Below are 17,247 nucleotides of genomic sequence, written 5' to 3' on the forward strand. Positions count from 1 at the left end.
ATTTTTTAAATTTTACCACTTTTTAAATTTAGCTATTTTTTAAAATTACATAAATAAAAATATTTACTAAAGAAATAAAATTCATCTACTAAAAAATTAAAATCATCTACAAAACCACTAAAAATTATCTATAATTAAACTATAAAAATTATTTATATTATTTTTATAATTATAATTTTATTATTTTGTTATCACAAAACAGTGAACAAACATTTTTAACAAATATATTTGCATTAGCAGTAACAAGTGAAAACAGATATTTTGCAAGCATGTTTGTTAACTTATTTTAATTTAAAAATAAATATAAATATTTTTTTAAACCTTATTATAAATATTCTTTTATTTATTTTGTAAGAAATCATTTTCATATTTTGATTTTAAAATAATTAATTTAAAAGAAAATTTAAATGAACAAATCATCAAATCTAACAAAGCGTTATTATGATAAAAATGATAAAATAAAAGTTTTAATTTAGAAAGAAAAAGGTTATTTATTTGAGGATAAAATTGGAAATAAAAATTTAGACACCAAAATGATATCTCTTATATATGTATAAATGATTATTATTATTGTGATAGATTTTAAAATTGTTCACAATTTATAACCTTCTATAAAAAAATTATATCATCAATATAATATATGTGTGTTTTCTTAATATAAATTTGTTAATTTTTATAATTTTTGTTTCAAAAAGTATAGTTAATTCATACTATTTTTTTTTATCTGGCTAACTATAAAGAATAAAGTGGAACAATACATCAAGTATCATTTAATTTGAGCTTCACTTCAACTCTACCTGAAGATGAAGCTGCCAAACCAGGTTTTCATGTACCAGCAACTTTAGCAACTTGATGATCATTTCTCTGAAAATATATTCTTGTTCAAACTCACTGCGTTTATCTGATTCTCGTGTTTCAATTTTGAAACAGGAAAATAAGAAGATGATTGTTAGGGAGCTCTGAACTATGCAGTCGATGAGGATTCCCTTATGCTCATTTTGCAGTTTGGGTAATATCAGTATGCATAAGGTTACAGATTTTTCATGCTGGTTTTCTTCAAAGTGAGATTTAATCCATACACTGAATGATTCGTGTGTTCTTTATGTTTTTGAACCAAAATTGGAAAAGGTAAGGAGTTGATACAAGTAGCAATAATAAAAGTATTTACATATTCAGTTCTCAAGAAAACCACACATAGCTACTCTACCTCTTTATGTCACTATAAATTAGCAAAACCTCTTTCACATTCATACAAAAGTATGGACTAAAATCGTATGATGGACTAATAATCATGAACTACTTTAACCTAGTCCGAAAGTAGCAATAGAAGAAAAATTGACCCTTACAAGTTTATCATATCGGTACACCTTACTGCTACACATTCAGCAAGGCAATTCTGCATCAGAAAAATCCCTTTTCTTTCTCATTTTCATTCTATTAAAGCACGCTACTGAAATCTCCTCTCACTAATTCACCTAAGAAAGATTTGAATTGAAGTGCAGCATAATCAGATAACACAACTAATGGTAACTAACACACTAACTTAAAGTTTTACATCTTGCCCCCTGTCAGAAAATCTTGCAACAATGAATGAACCTTTTCCAAGTCAGAAACTAAAACGATGACATAGACTAAAATGATTAACCTTCACAGTCTTAAACACTAAAATAAAAGCTACAGTTAATGCAAAGAAACCCAATTTCAGCACAAACACATCACTGGAGGTTAAAAAAACCGGTCTGCAACCGCAATATCTTACGGCACTGACAGTGTTTTCGGGGTCTCCACAATGGTATCTCATTGGCCTGTAATTTTTTGTAACTTCCCGCAGCATCAAGGGTTGGGAATCAAAAATACTGGCAACTCTAACAAGAACCAACAAGACAAGAGTGACTCAAAAGAAGAAACTAAAACGAAATTAATAGCAGCAAATCACGGAACGAAACATTATCATTATTTTCTTTTTTGCAACTTTTTTTTATACAGCAACGACAATGCATACTCGTTGTGTTGGAGAATTTAACAAACAGGTTGTGGGTGTGTTAGGAGGGGGTGCTGGAGCGAAGCCGATAAACGATGCGTCCTTTGGAGGAGTCGTAGCGGCTGACCTCCACCTTAACCCTATCGCCGGGGAGGATTCGAACGTAATTTTTTCGGATTTTGCCGGAGATGTAGCCTAGGATGAGGTCCTCGTTGTCGAGGCGAACACGGAACATGCCGTTGGGGAGGGACTCCATGATAAGACCTTCGTGGACCCACTTCTGCTCGCCGGACTTGTCGGCCTTCGCGGCGGTCGAGATGGCGGGCACCGCCGGGAGGAGCGGCGGAGGGCGGAGGAAGGAGAGGGCGCGGTGGAATGGAGGGAGGGTGAGAGGGGAGAAGTTGGTGCGGAAGGGTGAGGGTGAGGAGGGAAGAGGGTGGTGAAGGATTGGGGTGCGGAGTGAAGTGGGGGTCGAAGAAGTGAACATGTCGCTGCTCTGAGAGAGGGTGAAGATTGAAGAGAAGAAGAGGAAGAAGGTGAGAGTGGATTTCAAGTTCGAAGATGAAAGATAATTGCTTGGTGCAGAGGAAAATTGGGGTTTTGGTGGGATAAGGTTTAGGCTTGGCCAAGAACAACCACGAAGGAATAGAGGGAAAATATAATAAGATTAAATTACTCTTAAGTTAGTTATTATCTATGAAGTAATATTAGTTTGGTTTTTAATTTTTTTTTTCTTAATTTAGTTCTTAATTTTTTAAAAATAATTTAATTTAATTTAGTTTCTAGTGTTAATTTTTTATTTTTTTTATTTTTTTTATTTGTGCCACTTCACAATTGTATTTTATGTTAAAATAATTTATTTTAGTTCTTATATTTGTAGAAATGAAGCAATATTGTTCTCTTTAAATTGACACTCAATTTATTTGTATAAATCTTATGGTGATATTTTTACTATAATTGACGTTTTTATTAAATATTTCTATAAATGTTTAAATTAACTCTAAATTCTATACAAAACATTAAACTTTGGTTTTGTTTTAAATTTAAAATTTAGTTCCTAATCTTATGTATGACAAGTTAATTGATTTTTAATCTTCACTAAATTTGTATAATATGATATACTTGATGTCTTTATATATAATGACAAAATTGTTAATTGTTAAAATTAAATTTGGGGTTTAACTTTTTTTAATAATAAAACTAAAAGAAAAGTTTATTTAAAAATATTTCTACAAATATTTAATAAAAATGTCAATTTTAGTACAAATATCATCATAATATTTATATAAAAACTAAATCGAGTGTCAACTAAAGGAGGACAATATTCCTTTAATTTTACAAAAATTAAGACTAAATCAAAACTAAAAACAAATATAGGGACCAAATTAAATCATTTTGACACGACTGTGGAGTGACACGTGTAAAAATTTCAAAAAAATAAAAAATTGACATATGACATTAACTTTAATATCGTTTAGTCAAAATTAATGACAAAGATCAAATTAAATTATTTTTAAGAAATGAGAAGTAAATTAAGATATAAAAAAAAACTTCAAAGTCAAACTAATATTTCTTGACAATGTAATAATTAGATGTACAATTTCTACATTGATATTTATACTATATTATTAAAAATGGGAATTGTGTTTGTAATTCACGCATACAATTCCGTAATATTTTTATTTTTATGTTTTGTAAATATTTTTCTACGTGGACTTCAATTTTATTATTTTCGTTTTCTACCCTCAACTAACTTTGTAATTTTTTTTGTTTAATTTTTTTTTATAAATTAGTAATAATTTTGATAACAATTTTTTATTATCATAAGGAAATAATATACGAGACGTGTTTTTATGGTTTTGTTATATTTTTTTTGTGCAATTTAGATTTGAAATTCTAAAAGTGACGTAGTTTTGAAAATAATTTCTGCGTAAAAAAAGTCGTACCAGTAAGATTTTATTATAAAAAGTTGTACTAAAATAATAAGATTTTTAGTAAAATCAGTTGAAGTTGTATTAAAATAATAAAAAATTAATAAAAAATAAGTATTTCTAACTTGATGTGATTTCAATTAATTTAATAATCTAATTAATCAAAGTCATTACTTAAGTAGGAGAGGATATTACTAGGGAGATACAATATCAATGAGATCTGAACATAATCACATAAAAAGTTAATATCACTTTCAACCTAAAACCTTGAAGCAATATATTGATGAGTCTTACCTTGAAGCAATATATTGATGAGTCTTAATTCTTATATAATGTTCTACTTTCTTATTTCTAGTTAACGTGTGACTAATACTCAGATTTTTACGTGTTGTTTGTTCAAATAAGATTGTAGATCAATTAACATAAATTATCCTAAAATAATTAGTAAGTTTGGTGCAAGTTTTGGATGTGTATTAAATATTTAGATAGAAAAATTTACCATTTCTAATAGAAAACGAGGTGGAAATAAATATATTATTATTGGTTTGAGAGAAGAAAGAAATAAAATTACTTTCAAAACATCTCCAAAAATTAAATATTGGCATGAAATAATGCAAATTAATTTTTTAAATTATTTTTAAGTAAATAGTCAATTTAATATAATAAGTGTCGGCGTATTTCACTTACATTACATACTATACTAACATTATTATGTGTTAATGTTAATATGTAATATTATCCTTAAAGAATTTTAAATTTACAAAGAAAAATTAAGAAATAAATAATTTCTTTTGTAATGATAATTACATATTAACATTATTTTTCTCTATTATTAACTATCGTTACAGGTAATAAATACTAAACATATCTTCAATTATCTAAACTATTAACAAAATTCAATAAAAATGAATATAATTAAAGTTTTTGTACTATAATTTTCTTTTTACTAAAAGTAAAATATATAAGTACTTTTTACTTTTATGCAATTTATTTTAAACTCTAATAAATAACTTTTTTGTAAGATAAATTTTCATTTAAAATAATAAATAAATGGGTGAAAAAATATTTGTTAATTAGTATGAGAATATATTTTTGCAGAGCTTATTAATTTTCCTACATTTTCACTCATCTAAAGAACTGAAAGGATTTTTTCCCCATTTTTTTCATCTTATTTCTATTAACTAAAATAACACATTTTTTATTTTATTTCCTTGTGTTTTTATTTCACTTTCAATCCAAATATAAAATTAATAATAAATAATATGAAATTTTAAAATCTAATAGTACGATCGAAAGCTCTTAAGAGTGGATTAAACTCTTAAAATTTAATGTAGACCAAAACCTTTTTTTTTTTCGTCACACAACTTTATTTTTATTGATAATCATCTATTAAAAATACAAGTAAATGGATATCGATAATATATAAAAGGTATAATTACTGATTTTTGTATCCTAACTTTTTTGTTAAGTTCAATTTGGTACCTAAACTCTTGGTTTGTTCAATTTAGTACTCCAATTTCCTAAAGAGATTCAATTTGGTCCTCTCCGTTAAGTTAGAGTTAACAACGTATCCGTACAGGACATTGTCAAGCCATGAAATTTTTTTATTTTTTTTAAAAAAAAAATTAAAACTGCCACGTGTCAGTTTATCATCGTGCCACGTGACAGCTTACAATCATGACATATGGCAGTGGTAATAGTTGTTTTCAATTTAGTACCCCAATTTAAATTTTTTGTTCAATTTAGTACCCAATTTTTTAAAATGATCCAATCTCGTCATTTCCAATTTGAGACCAAATTAGTAACTAAGTTTAATTATAACTTATATATACATGTTAAAATAATTGTTTTGAATTTATACATCAAATCACTACACCTAAATATTCAAATTATTTTATTTTTTACAAGTGTAAAAAAATTCATGTGTAAAAAATTACAAAGGTTAAAATGTAAAAAATAAAATAATTTAAGTATTTAGGTGAAATGATTTGATGTATATATTAGAAAAAAGTTATTGTAACATGTATATATAGGTTGTAATTAAGCTTATTTACTAATTTGGTCTCAAATGGGGGAGGACGAGATTGAACCATTTTAAAAAATTAGGGTACTAAATTGAACAAAAAATTTAAATTGGGGTATTAAATTGAAAACAACTATTATACTGCCACATGTCATGATTGTAAGTTGTCACGTGGCACGATGATAAACTGATACGTGGCAGTTTTTAAATTTTTGGAAAAAAAATATTTAAAAAAAAAAAAAATTCATGGCTTGACACGTGTCCTGGACGAACACGGTGTTAACTCCAACTTAACGGAGAGGACCAAATTGAATCTCTTCAAAAAATTGGATATTAAATTGAACAAACCAAAAATTTGAGTACTAAATTGAACTTAACGAAAAAGTTGGGATACCAAATCAGTAATTATACCTATATAAAATAATGTTCAATTTATATAAAATTTGATATAAATGAATAAATATACAATGAGTTAATTATGTTTTAACTTCCAGACAAATTTGTAAACTTCCAACTCATTCGTAACAATTTTTTTACTCCAATGAATACTCACTAAATTTATATTTTCTGATTGAGTTTCGGATGTCGAAAATTATTTGTTAATTTGATGATGTGACTTTAAGTGATTAATATGATTGTTATTTTGTCACGTCACCTTATTCAAATGTCATCAAATTAAAAATTATAAAATCACAAAACTATAAAACTATAAAATTTTAAAATAATAAAATAAAATGTGACAACATCTTTGCAATTTGACATGACAAAATATAAAAACATGACATGTTTATCACTTATAAATATGGGTGGCAAAGTAGGTTGGGTTGAAATTTTCAATCCATCCGTTTTGGTTCAACTAGCCTAACTCGCCAAACTGACAAGACTGGTTCGTTGAACTTTTTTTATTTTATTTTTTTAAATTAAAAGTAATTAAAAAAATATTTTTTTATATTATATTTTTGTAAAAATGTAAATATGCATAATATTATAATTCAAATCATTAATACTTATAAATTAAATTCTAATTATTAGTTATAATCGAGTAACTTAACATATAAATATAATAATTATTTTTATTTATAAATATATATGTAAACAAATTTTATAAATAAAATTTTTAAAAAATTATAAAAAAAATTGACGGACCAATCCATCCTTTCACAGGAAATTGGAATTTCTAACCTATTTTTTAATGATAGATCAATCTCATCGAATTCATTTTTGACATACCAAAAACAAGTTGGACTGATCTATTTTAACTCTCTTACTTATAATTCACATCATCCAATTAACAAAAAGTTTTATATGAGAAAACTCAATTAAAAAATATAAATTTAGTACTCGATTGAATAAAAAAATTTATTAAGAACGTAATCGAAAATTCCTAAATTTATATTTATGAAAAACTTAAAACATAATTAAAACATATATAATTAGAAAAAACGGTTTAATAACGATTAATCAATGTTTTACGATATTAAATTAAACAGTTGAAGAGAGAAAAAAATTCAAAACCAAATTATTTGATACTTTTGTTAATACAATATCAAAATTAATTGGTTTATAATTAAATGAATAAGATAATGATTTAGCTCATCTAAAATGAAAATAAAATACCTTCAATTTGATAATATCAAAATTTAATTTTAAATCAACTTGGAATTAAAATGTGATGAATAACAGTTAAAAAATAAGAAATTAAATTCAATAATTGATATAAGAGAAACAACTACGTGACTAATCCCTAAGAACTACTTTGGTTGAAGAACAAGGATGTAAATTTAAATGTCTAATGTAGGAAAAAATATTGAGGGGGTAAAATGTTTCTTTGGATGATAAATGGGATAACATTATCTTTTTGAGTTTAGAAGACTAAAGTGTTTAACATTGATAATATATCATTCAAACCTGAAAAGAAAAGTAGTAAAATTTTGTATGCGCGGCTGTTAAACCTGAAAGGAAAATCATTAACAGGATACACAGTTTTCCAAGTTTTGAAAAGGGATTTAGAATCTTCCTCTCCGAACACCAGCCCAAGCTATGGCTGCAACGACAGCACCCCCCAAATGAACAGATCCAGCTACTTTACTGTCTCCCTGCAATTTGACAATCAACAGTACTCTTTAGTATTCTGCCATAGATTCAATGACCACAAGTGTAGTTCAAATGATATCATCTGATTACTTATGTGCAATGGGTTTTTAAAGTATCAGCTTTTATAAATTGGATAGTGTTAAAATATATGTGGTTACACAAAAAAGGACAAAATACAAAATGATATTAACATGGCATCTTCTTGGGAAACGATGATGAAAGAAAATTATTAAAATGGTTTGGACGTGTTCAAAGAAAACCAGTGAGGAGAGTACATCACATGGGATCTCATTGTAAATACTCCTGAGAATTAGGTTTCTGATCAACCCAATGACCACCGTGTGACTGATGATGAAGTTGTTTTGACAATTTATAGTTTAAAACTATCGCGTTAGGCGTTAAACATCATTTGTGTGATATATATGTATAAGGCTATTTTTTCATTGTTTCTAAACCTTAACAAATAGAATTTATGAAATTGGTTTGGCTATTTGTGATTAACCATTATGTTAAGGCATCTAGATTGTAACAAAAAGACCTACTTGTTTATAAATAAATTACCATAGACAGGACAAGACCTATTCAATCTTGAAATAGATTGTACTTTTTAATACAATAGTGACAAGAAGTTTAGAGCCGTGAATCTCGTATAAACTACCCAAAGCCATTACAACTGAGGCACCAACCCAATCCCAGTGCCTTATTCTGCAAAAATTATGTTGATGTCATTGAACTAGTTACAACTCTACCATTTGATCATCTCTACAAGAAAAATACTCAAGATGGAAAATATTATGAACAATAGTAAACGAGTAAGCCTTGGAGTTCACCATACCTCTAGTATCCTGAGCATATCTTTCCCAATAAAAAAGATGCCCTTAATTAACAAGAAATCATAAGACAAGAAAAGGATATGTAAGTATCTGCATCATAAACTTCACAATCTTGGCTTCACATGATAAAAGGTTTGGAAGAACATACCAGCAAGATCGCAGGAACTGGTATAAAGAAGTCAAGGTAGATTGTTGCTTTTGGAAAGAGAAATATGTCAAGTAGCATAACAGCATTCACAGCTCCACTTGCCCCCTAACAATTGCCAAGTTCTAGTTCAATTAATCACAGGCAATGATTTTAACTAATGTCTTAAGTTATACAAAAACAGTAATTTTCTATGTCTATACTTAAATAACTTGATATTCTAGTTATAATGATAGGAACAATTTAAGATTTAAGAGAACATTAAAAATGACATTTCTTTCAACTAGGAGAACGTAATTGAGAGCAATGGACAGCACAAAGTATATCAATGCTGGTACGCAATGCCAACTCACGTACACATTGATGAATGCCATAATGTACTAAAAAGGCGTAGAGCACGAGATGATATGAAATCATTAACTACATTGAATGTAACAAGATAGAATTTTTCTGCCTGTCTTACTTAGCACGCATGAAAAATTAAATTTATGTAGCAATATTCTCTTTATTGGATTTTGAATAGAAATTATTTCAAGAAATAAACAAAGTTCAAAAGCAAAAGGTAAACCATAATTCCCTGAAAACATAGCTGATATGTCAAACCAAAAACGTCTTTTAGCACAAAGTACGTCCTATATTCCTTAAAGAAGAGCAGCCCATTATGTAGTTTCTAAAAGCTTACCAATGCTAATTCCCTTGACACAATCATAGCTTTCCAGTCCTGTTGCAAACAGAAAGCAGAGGAAATTTAATAAGAGATAAGTATTCACTTTTGCTCATATGTTGACGAAATTTATTGCTAGCCAGTAATCACCACCTAGGCATAACTATGTTTATCAATTTACCATTGCATACTATAGTAAAACAACTTATTGGAAAATTCATTTTGTAGATTTTTGTTCTAAACCAAATGCACAAAACATTTCAAGAAAAGTTTTAACTTTATGAGTTTCAAAAGTTACAACCTTACTTGTACGTAAATCAAAATGAAAGTACAATATAGAACTTAAATCCGAAAAGTTTGTCATTTGAAGAAGTGACATTACCTAATTTTTTATCTAGCTTATGAAGTACGAAGAATTCAATTTTTTTGTTAATTTTCTTTGCTCAGAAAAAGGCAAGAAAGAATGATAGAATTGCTCAAGAGGCATTGCATTCAAAATTTTAATCATGGGACCTTTGATGTTTGCGCTTTAAAGGCCTGATGCATTAAGTAAAAACCAGCGCCAACAATTGCCCCTGCAAGATACAGCTTCAGCAGAAATTCGGGTCCAAAATTTCTTCCAACCTGCCAAAACCCAATGGGAATGGTTAAAGAGTAATAGATGCTTAAAACACAGTATTTATTGAAGAAAAGCAGAATAACAGCTTATCAACCAAGTGATGGTATCTAACTTAAACTGATTTTTTGAACAAGCCAACAAACCAAGCTATATGCTATAAGAACAATTGTAGGAATAAATGATAGAGCTATATGATGGAAACCCTGTGTGTCTCAAGCACAATGAAAGGAGCCTATTATATATAAAATGTACATTGTATTACATAGAGGCCAAGACCCATATGGTAAAATACATCTATCACTCTCCTCAAGCTAGCATATGCACCAAGCTTGTTATAAATATAATCAATTTTAGGACCCCACTAGTGATTTGGTAAAGATATCTTCCAACTAATCATTGGAGCTAACAAACTAAGTAGTAGTATCACCAAATACAATCTTTTCATGAATGAAGAAACAATCTATTTCAATCTATTTGGTTCTCTCGTGGAATATTGGATTTGAGGCAATATTAAGGAAAACTTGGTTACCACAAATGAGAGTCATCTTTATTTCAGTAATTTTTTCAGCCAAATAAGTTCACAGGTTGCAAAAGGCATAACTCTATACTTTGTTTTTACGCTACATCGTCCCACTACATTCTTCTTGCCTTTCAAGGAAATGACAAAAAGTAAAAAAGCCAAAACTGGAAAGGGAGGAGAAAAGAGACCTATTTCTAGATATATGATTGGAGACACAAGAGTCGAGGACCCAAGATCCATGAGAAGTAGAGTGAGTGAGACCAACAAACAAAGTATTTGTGTGAGCAATGGAAGTGGTGGAAATGGAAGCCTGACATTTCTCATATCATTTGAGGAAGTCATGAAAGAGAGTCAAAGGTCCAAAACTATAAGAGGGAATGACATCGAAATCAGAAGGAACAAGGAAGCAAGCAACTTGGGCAACAATAGCAACCGATCGAGGAGGATAACAAAGCAAGGCATAACATTGGTCAATGGTATGAAATTTTGTGACAATGATCATACCTGAGATAATTTCCACCTAAGTTGCAAGAGCAATTATGATCGTCATGCTGAGGTACCGTGCATGAATCACCAAGGGGGCAAAAGAAGGTATGTAAAGTGATAACTTGCACGACAAATAACAGGGTGGACCTAGTAAATTTCAATGTGGGATCAGTTAAAGACTCCAAAATTTGATCATAAACCGAAGAATACTCATCTGGAAGCCCATACAATTCCATCTACATAAAGAAGGTTTGGTGTTGCTCTAGTTCTTGGAAAAAGTAGTAGTGAGAGGCAATAGTTCATTGAAATCATGTGAAAGACCATGAACTTTGTCCAATTATTCAGCCATGGAGCTATACAAAATACTCAAGATTATGGCAAACGCCATATAGACATTGAGTGTCATTGGTGTGCAACAACTAAGCTTATTTCAAAACCCCAAAACATGTGTTGCAAGCACAAAAAGATCTGCTTCAAGGATATATGAATAGTCGACTTAAGAAAACTACATATTTGAGCATCAACTTTCAACCAACAAGGGCGATCTTTGTCATCAATGAAGGTCGTTGTCTCGGTAAGGCAAATAACATAATCTTGTCCTTAAGTCAAACCTTGATACCGATGGCCCAGGTGTCATAATTATTGTCAATTAACTTGTTAATGGAGAGTAGGACATTGACATAGTAAAGAAGAATGATTCAGCTCTCGCACCACAAAAGAAGCCATGAGCACATGGGAGAGAAAACAACGAGAGAAAAGAAAGAAAAGTCTCTAAAAGAAAGGCCATGAGTATAACGAGTTTCAATCATGAAGTCAAGACCACATTGGAAGAGAGGACACTAGGATGAATTTAGCACTAGTGAGATTGGCCAAAACGGTGCCAAATGCCCCACGGAAGGTGCTTTCGGTGAGGGAAAAAGAAAGTTTGCACTTGCTTCTAGGTGAGTAAGTATGAGGCCTTATGGCGTCCTTAATGGCACCAGCTTTGGCAGCACAATGGTCGCTTGGGTAGGGCAACTCTAATGATGGGGTCACTGGTTGGAAAGTTGGCGATAACAACAACAGATAATGGATACTGGAAATTGAAAAAAAAACACGATAATTGAAGAAAAAATGGCATCCATAAGCAGTGGGTCAACCAAGAGGGCACAAATTCAACTAGGCTCAAGATATCATGTAGGAATAAATGATAGAAAGTCAAATGATGGAACCCTTGCTTGTCTAAAGCACAACAAAGGAATCTATTATCTGTGCTAACTAATACATAAAGAGGATACCAATTCTGATAACTACTTTTTCTATACACATTTTGTTGTACAACTTACCTTTATTGTTTCTGTAGATAATTGTTTTCTATTTCTATAACTAATTTCAATATATGTTTTTGATATATACATTTTGTTGTACAATTTTACACTTATTGTTTTGGTAATTGCTTTTATGTTACGATAATTATTTTCTATTATCTTAAATAATGTGGACACATAGGCGTTAGTGTTTCCACTAGTCTATAAAATGTACATTGTTTAAATAGAGTTGGGTCTACGCCCTTATAGTATAGTACATCTGACAATAATAATTAAATCAATTTATTGTGTAGTTTCAATGAGAATAATATCCTTTTTTTTTCTAAATCATGGCTTCAAATCTTATTGATCTAAAGGTCTTAACTCCTAGTTCTAACATATACTAATAATTTAACTCCTAACACACAGCGGCATTTAAAAGGGAGAGATACACCTATTAGTACGACAACATATTTTTTCAAAAAAAAAAAAAAGGAGCACTAAATGAAGACAAAAACTAGTGAAAAATAATGATACGAAAGTGGCCACTTACATTCATTCCAAAGAAGTAGAGTCCAATCATATTGGAAATTATATGCCAGGTATCTACGTGACTAAATGCATTGGTAATCAAAGTGTGCAAACGTCCACTCTTAATATTGTCCAAAGAGATCTGTTCAGAACAAGTAATTGAATTAGAAATCTAGATGGTGTTAAATCCATACAGACAATAACATTGAAGGTTGAAACAACACATTTCTCAATTCCATCATTCAACAGCGGATAAAGTGCAACACCAACAATTTTAAATCTTTGATGTTTGACTATATCATTTGAAATTATCCAAGGTTTTAGGTATAGAGAGATGGAGAAAGATAAATGAGATTGAAACACATATTGATATTAATTTAGACATATTACAACATATGAACATACTAGTGTGATTTATATTTTGTAAAACCTACAATACTAACCTTTATTTATAGTATATATTAATCAAAATCCTAACTAATTAGGGAACCAATTTATGATAAGATGAAATATGATACCTAATTCAAAGAGCTAATAAGGAAATAAGAAAAATAATCATGCGTACAGGATAATCTAAGACACGATGAGATAGTATCACATGTGCTAACAAAATCCATATTGCCATGAAATAGCGCAAATCAAACCACTCCAAAAGTGTCTACCACGTAAACGATAGACTGATAACAGAGAATCCGAAAACATAAACGGTAGAAGGTAAACTAAGGAAGGACAAGAAAAAATATACACAAAAATAACATGGTTCAATGGAAGTGCTAACAAAATTCAATATACATCAATGACACAATCAGCAATGAACAGAGATTACAACTTGAAGTTTCTCTCAGTATTTTTGCTCAACTCTCACGGTTTTTTGTTAATAGAGTTGGACAGCAACTCTCAGTTGACAATAATTGTAGATACAGGTTCCTATTTATTCAACAAAACAACCATAACTAACTTTCGTGAAACATGCTTGAACCAATGAGAGAAGCCACATGAAGAGTGCTTCCTCGTACTAATTTGAAACGTCAATTTAAGCAACTTCTCTAGACCGTACTAGTCTTAGTAGAAGCTAAGAGACAAGAAGTTCTAGTGAGACTATCCACCACATATGCTAGAAATGTCAATTTGGGCAACTTCTCTAGACAGTACTAGTCTCAGTAGAAGCTAAGAGACAAAAAGTTCTGGTGAGACTATCCACCACATATGCTAGAAGTTGCATATATTTTGCTAGAGGGTCTAGTGTAGTTAGACGGTCTAGAAACCTTAACAAGATCTTACTAAATCAATCTTCACACATACTAATATATACACATCAGGTGTGAATTTGCTTCAAGCATCCCATAGTATCCCTAAAAGATAAACTTCGACTTCAAAATGAGGAAGTAATGGTTGTCAGGAATTGATTAAAGCTTCAAAACTCTAGGATTTTCCCTTACAACTGACAAAGACAACTCTAGGAATTGCACTGATACAACTGCAAAGACATTAGTGCTATATTATGCTCCTATAACATCATCTTATGATGAAGGTTGGCTAAGAAACAATTGACCCACAACACAGGTGGGCCAAAGCAAATCACAGGAAATAATTTCTACCAGTGGCAAAATCAAGTTGTAAATCAAGAAACTCACGGTAAAATTTTTTATCATAAACTTCTCATCCGCTATCCTCCACAATAAAAAAATACCAACATTAGCTATAATCAATCCCAAAACCACGTCATTAGATGTTAGTCCACGGAGCCATGATCTCCTGCAAACAGGACCAAATATATTACTGAAATGACCATATTATATGTAAAATTGCAAACAGAATAAACAAGTGTACTGCAGTTTAGACACCCTGACCTTTCTAAATTATATGCTAAAAATGTCATGTTCCCAAAATGAAATTAATGTTTAAAAAATTAGCCAGTTTTGGGCCTCAAGTACTTGTCGAGAAGAAGACAATAAAAAGGTATAATGAATTAAGTTCATTTCATTGACTAAATTCAAAGTTGTTTCTCGGAAAGAGATTTCTGGCAATAATTTTTTAAACCACTTTTTGTGGTCGGCAGTACTTTCCGGGATTCTTATAATACCACATTAATTTTAAGAAATTCATAATCAGTCGTGCTCCAGGAGTAAGAGATTTCAAAAACTTTAAGAAACTCACAATTTTATATCTTCTATTTTCACTTAATTACATTTCAAATATATTCTACATGGGAATTGTTTAGCTTAGGAAAAAACAGTTTGTTATATAAGAAACAATGAGTTAAAGAAACCAATAAGAAACTTTCCTTTAAGTTAAGATTGTGTCATGTAGAATCTCTCCAATGATTAAATTTCTTCATTTTTTGGTTTCTTCGTGTCTAGGTCAAGTAACTCGTTAACCAACCACTTAGAAGGAGGTTGAACATAACTTTTAGAAGGTCGAGCATAGGAGTTAATTTTAACTAGAATGAGAAGCTCAATTCATCATTTTACGGTTTAGTTATCCAAAAAATAACTCAGTAGGATGACGAAAATAAGTATTCAACCTCGCGGTACAATCAGGCAAGGAATATATACTTTGTTTCAGAAAATAGAAGAAGAAAATGAGAAGCAAAAACCCTAATTAAACCCAAGCGGCATTGGAACAAGAAAAGACGAAGTGATAATTCGACGAATAGTGTCAGGGAAAATTACCAGGAACGCCAGGAGAATTCATTATTGTAGTTGAAATTGAAGTTGTGTCGACGAAAATAATGAAGAATTGGCCTGTGATCTAGCGAGAGGCTTCTAGCGCGGAGTCCGAGGAGAGAGTTGAAGGCGAAGCAACGCGAGGTGGTTGGTCGGGAGAGAAAGGGGCGGAGTTTGGTGGAAAAGGAGCGACATGAGTGAAAGTGAATAGATTGGTGAGTGAGGAAGGAAGAGGGAATGTGGATGCGTTGATGAAGTTGGGGTTGTGAAGGTTTAAGAACAGAGGAAAAGGTGTTGAAGATACTGTGACATTTGGGGTGACCATGGGGGTGGTGTTTCACCACTCTGCGAACTAAATTCTGCATTTTTCAAACTGTTACGTCTACAAAACCATTACATATGAATGCAATGAAACACTCCCTAAGCTCTATTCGCTTGAACACATTGCAGCGATTCACGTAGAGAGAAGCGCACATTTGTTAGATGACCCATGTACTTCATCTCGCTGACGGTGCAAAGATTTGGTCTATATTTACATTCTCGTCCAAGGCATTCATATGTGTTAATAATTAACAAAAAAAAAAAATATATATATATATATATATATATATAATATTAAAAATAAATAAATTATTGTTATTATTATTTTAAAAAATATTATTATTATTATTATTATTATAAAAATAATGATAATAATATACTAATTTAAATTATAAGGTAAAATGATAATCTGTTATATTAATTTATTAAAACTTTTTTTTATATAAGATTAAATATGTTTTGGTCCTTTAATTTTAGGTGAGAGTTAAAATTAGTCCAACTTCGAAAACTTGTCCAATTTAATCCACCATCTTTAGAAATGTGTGGATTTAGCTATTTTACCCAAATTTTGTTAAGTTTATTTGATCTTTCATATGTGTTTCATTATCTAGAGTGTTTTACACATTTCCACTATAATGTTAGCAGCTTATAAATGTAGTTGAAACGTTAAATAAACTTAACAAAGTTTGTTTAAAATAATGATATTTGGTTATTTTAATATTAAAAAGTTAAAGTATAATTAGAAATTTTATAAATAAGTTTAATTTTTGATAAATATGATGATATTGTGAATTGTTAGTGTGTTTGATCTATGGAATGATATAAGATTGTGTGAAATTGATGTTTTAAACTTGAGGTTGATAGTTGTGCATAACATTTGGATTGGTTTTGTAATTGAGAGTTTTTAGCACTCGTGTTTGTGGTTGATTCAAGTTTGGTATGTGTTTGGCATTTGTGAAGGCTCATGAGTTGTTTAAACTTGCTTAGGAATGCATAATTATGTAGAATCATGTTCTACAAAAATATCCAGACTCGCTAGTCGAGAGATAGCTTGCTCAACAAATCCAAAATTAAAGACTCAATGACTTGGGAGTCGTTGAGCGAGAATTTACTCGTTGAGCGAACCTAGAGTCAGGGGTTCGCTGAC

At 30.1% G+C, this 17,247-nt stretch overlaps 2 protein-coding genes across 3 annotated transcripts; both read right to left on the minus strand.

Moving 5' to 3' along the window:
• Positions 1-1,627: 1,627 nt before the first annotated feature.
• On the minus strand, positions 1,628-2,620 carry LOC114176706 (translation initiation factor IF-1, chloroplastic). The gene has a single exon (XM_028061830.1). It carries the CDS (start codon positions 2,466-2,468, stop codon positions 2,043-2,045), a length of 426 nt encoding a protein of 141 aa, XP_027917631.1. The 5' UTR covers positions 2,469-2,620; the 3' UTR covers positions 1,628-2,042.
• A 5,122-nt stretch (positions 2,621-7,742) lies between these two features.
• LOC114176387 (RHOMBOID-like protein 12, mitochondrial) lies at positions 7,743-16,294 on the minus strand. 2 transcript variants are annotated; one of them, XM_028061427.1, is made up of 8 exons: positions 15,786-16,293; positions 14,748-14,868; positions 13,136-13,255; positions 10,185-10,295; positions 9,690-9,728; positions 9,011-9,115; positions 8,865-8,906; positions 7,743-8,031 (listed from the first exon to the last, which is right to left on the minus strand). In XM_028061427.1, exons 1-8 carry the CDS (start codon positions 16,142-16,144, stop codon positions 7,942-7,944), a joined length of 987 nt encoding a protein of 328 aa, XP_027917228.1. In that variant the 5' UTR covers positions 16,145-16,293; the 3' UTR covers positions 7,743-7,941. The 2 variants fall into 2 exon arrangements, with proteins under 2 accessions (XP_027917228.1, XP_027917229.1); XM_028061428.1 differs by lacking the exon at positions 7,743-8,031 and adding an exon at positions 8,572-8,734 and having other exon boundaries at positions 15,786-16,294.
• Positions 16,295-17,247: the final 953 nt, after the last annotated feature.

This window comes from Vigna unguiculata, chromosome 3 (genome assembly GCF_004118075.2).
Source record: "Vigna unguiculata cultivar IT97K-499-35 chromosome 3, ASM411807v1, whole genome shotgun sequence".
Taxonomy (NCBI): domain Eukaryota; kingdom Viridiplantae; phylum Streptophyta; class Magnoliopsida; order Fabales; family Fabaceae; genus Vigna; species Vigna unguiculata.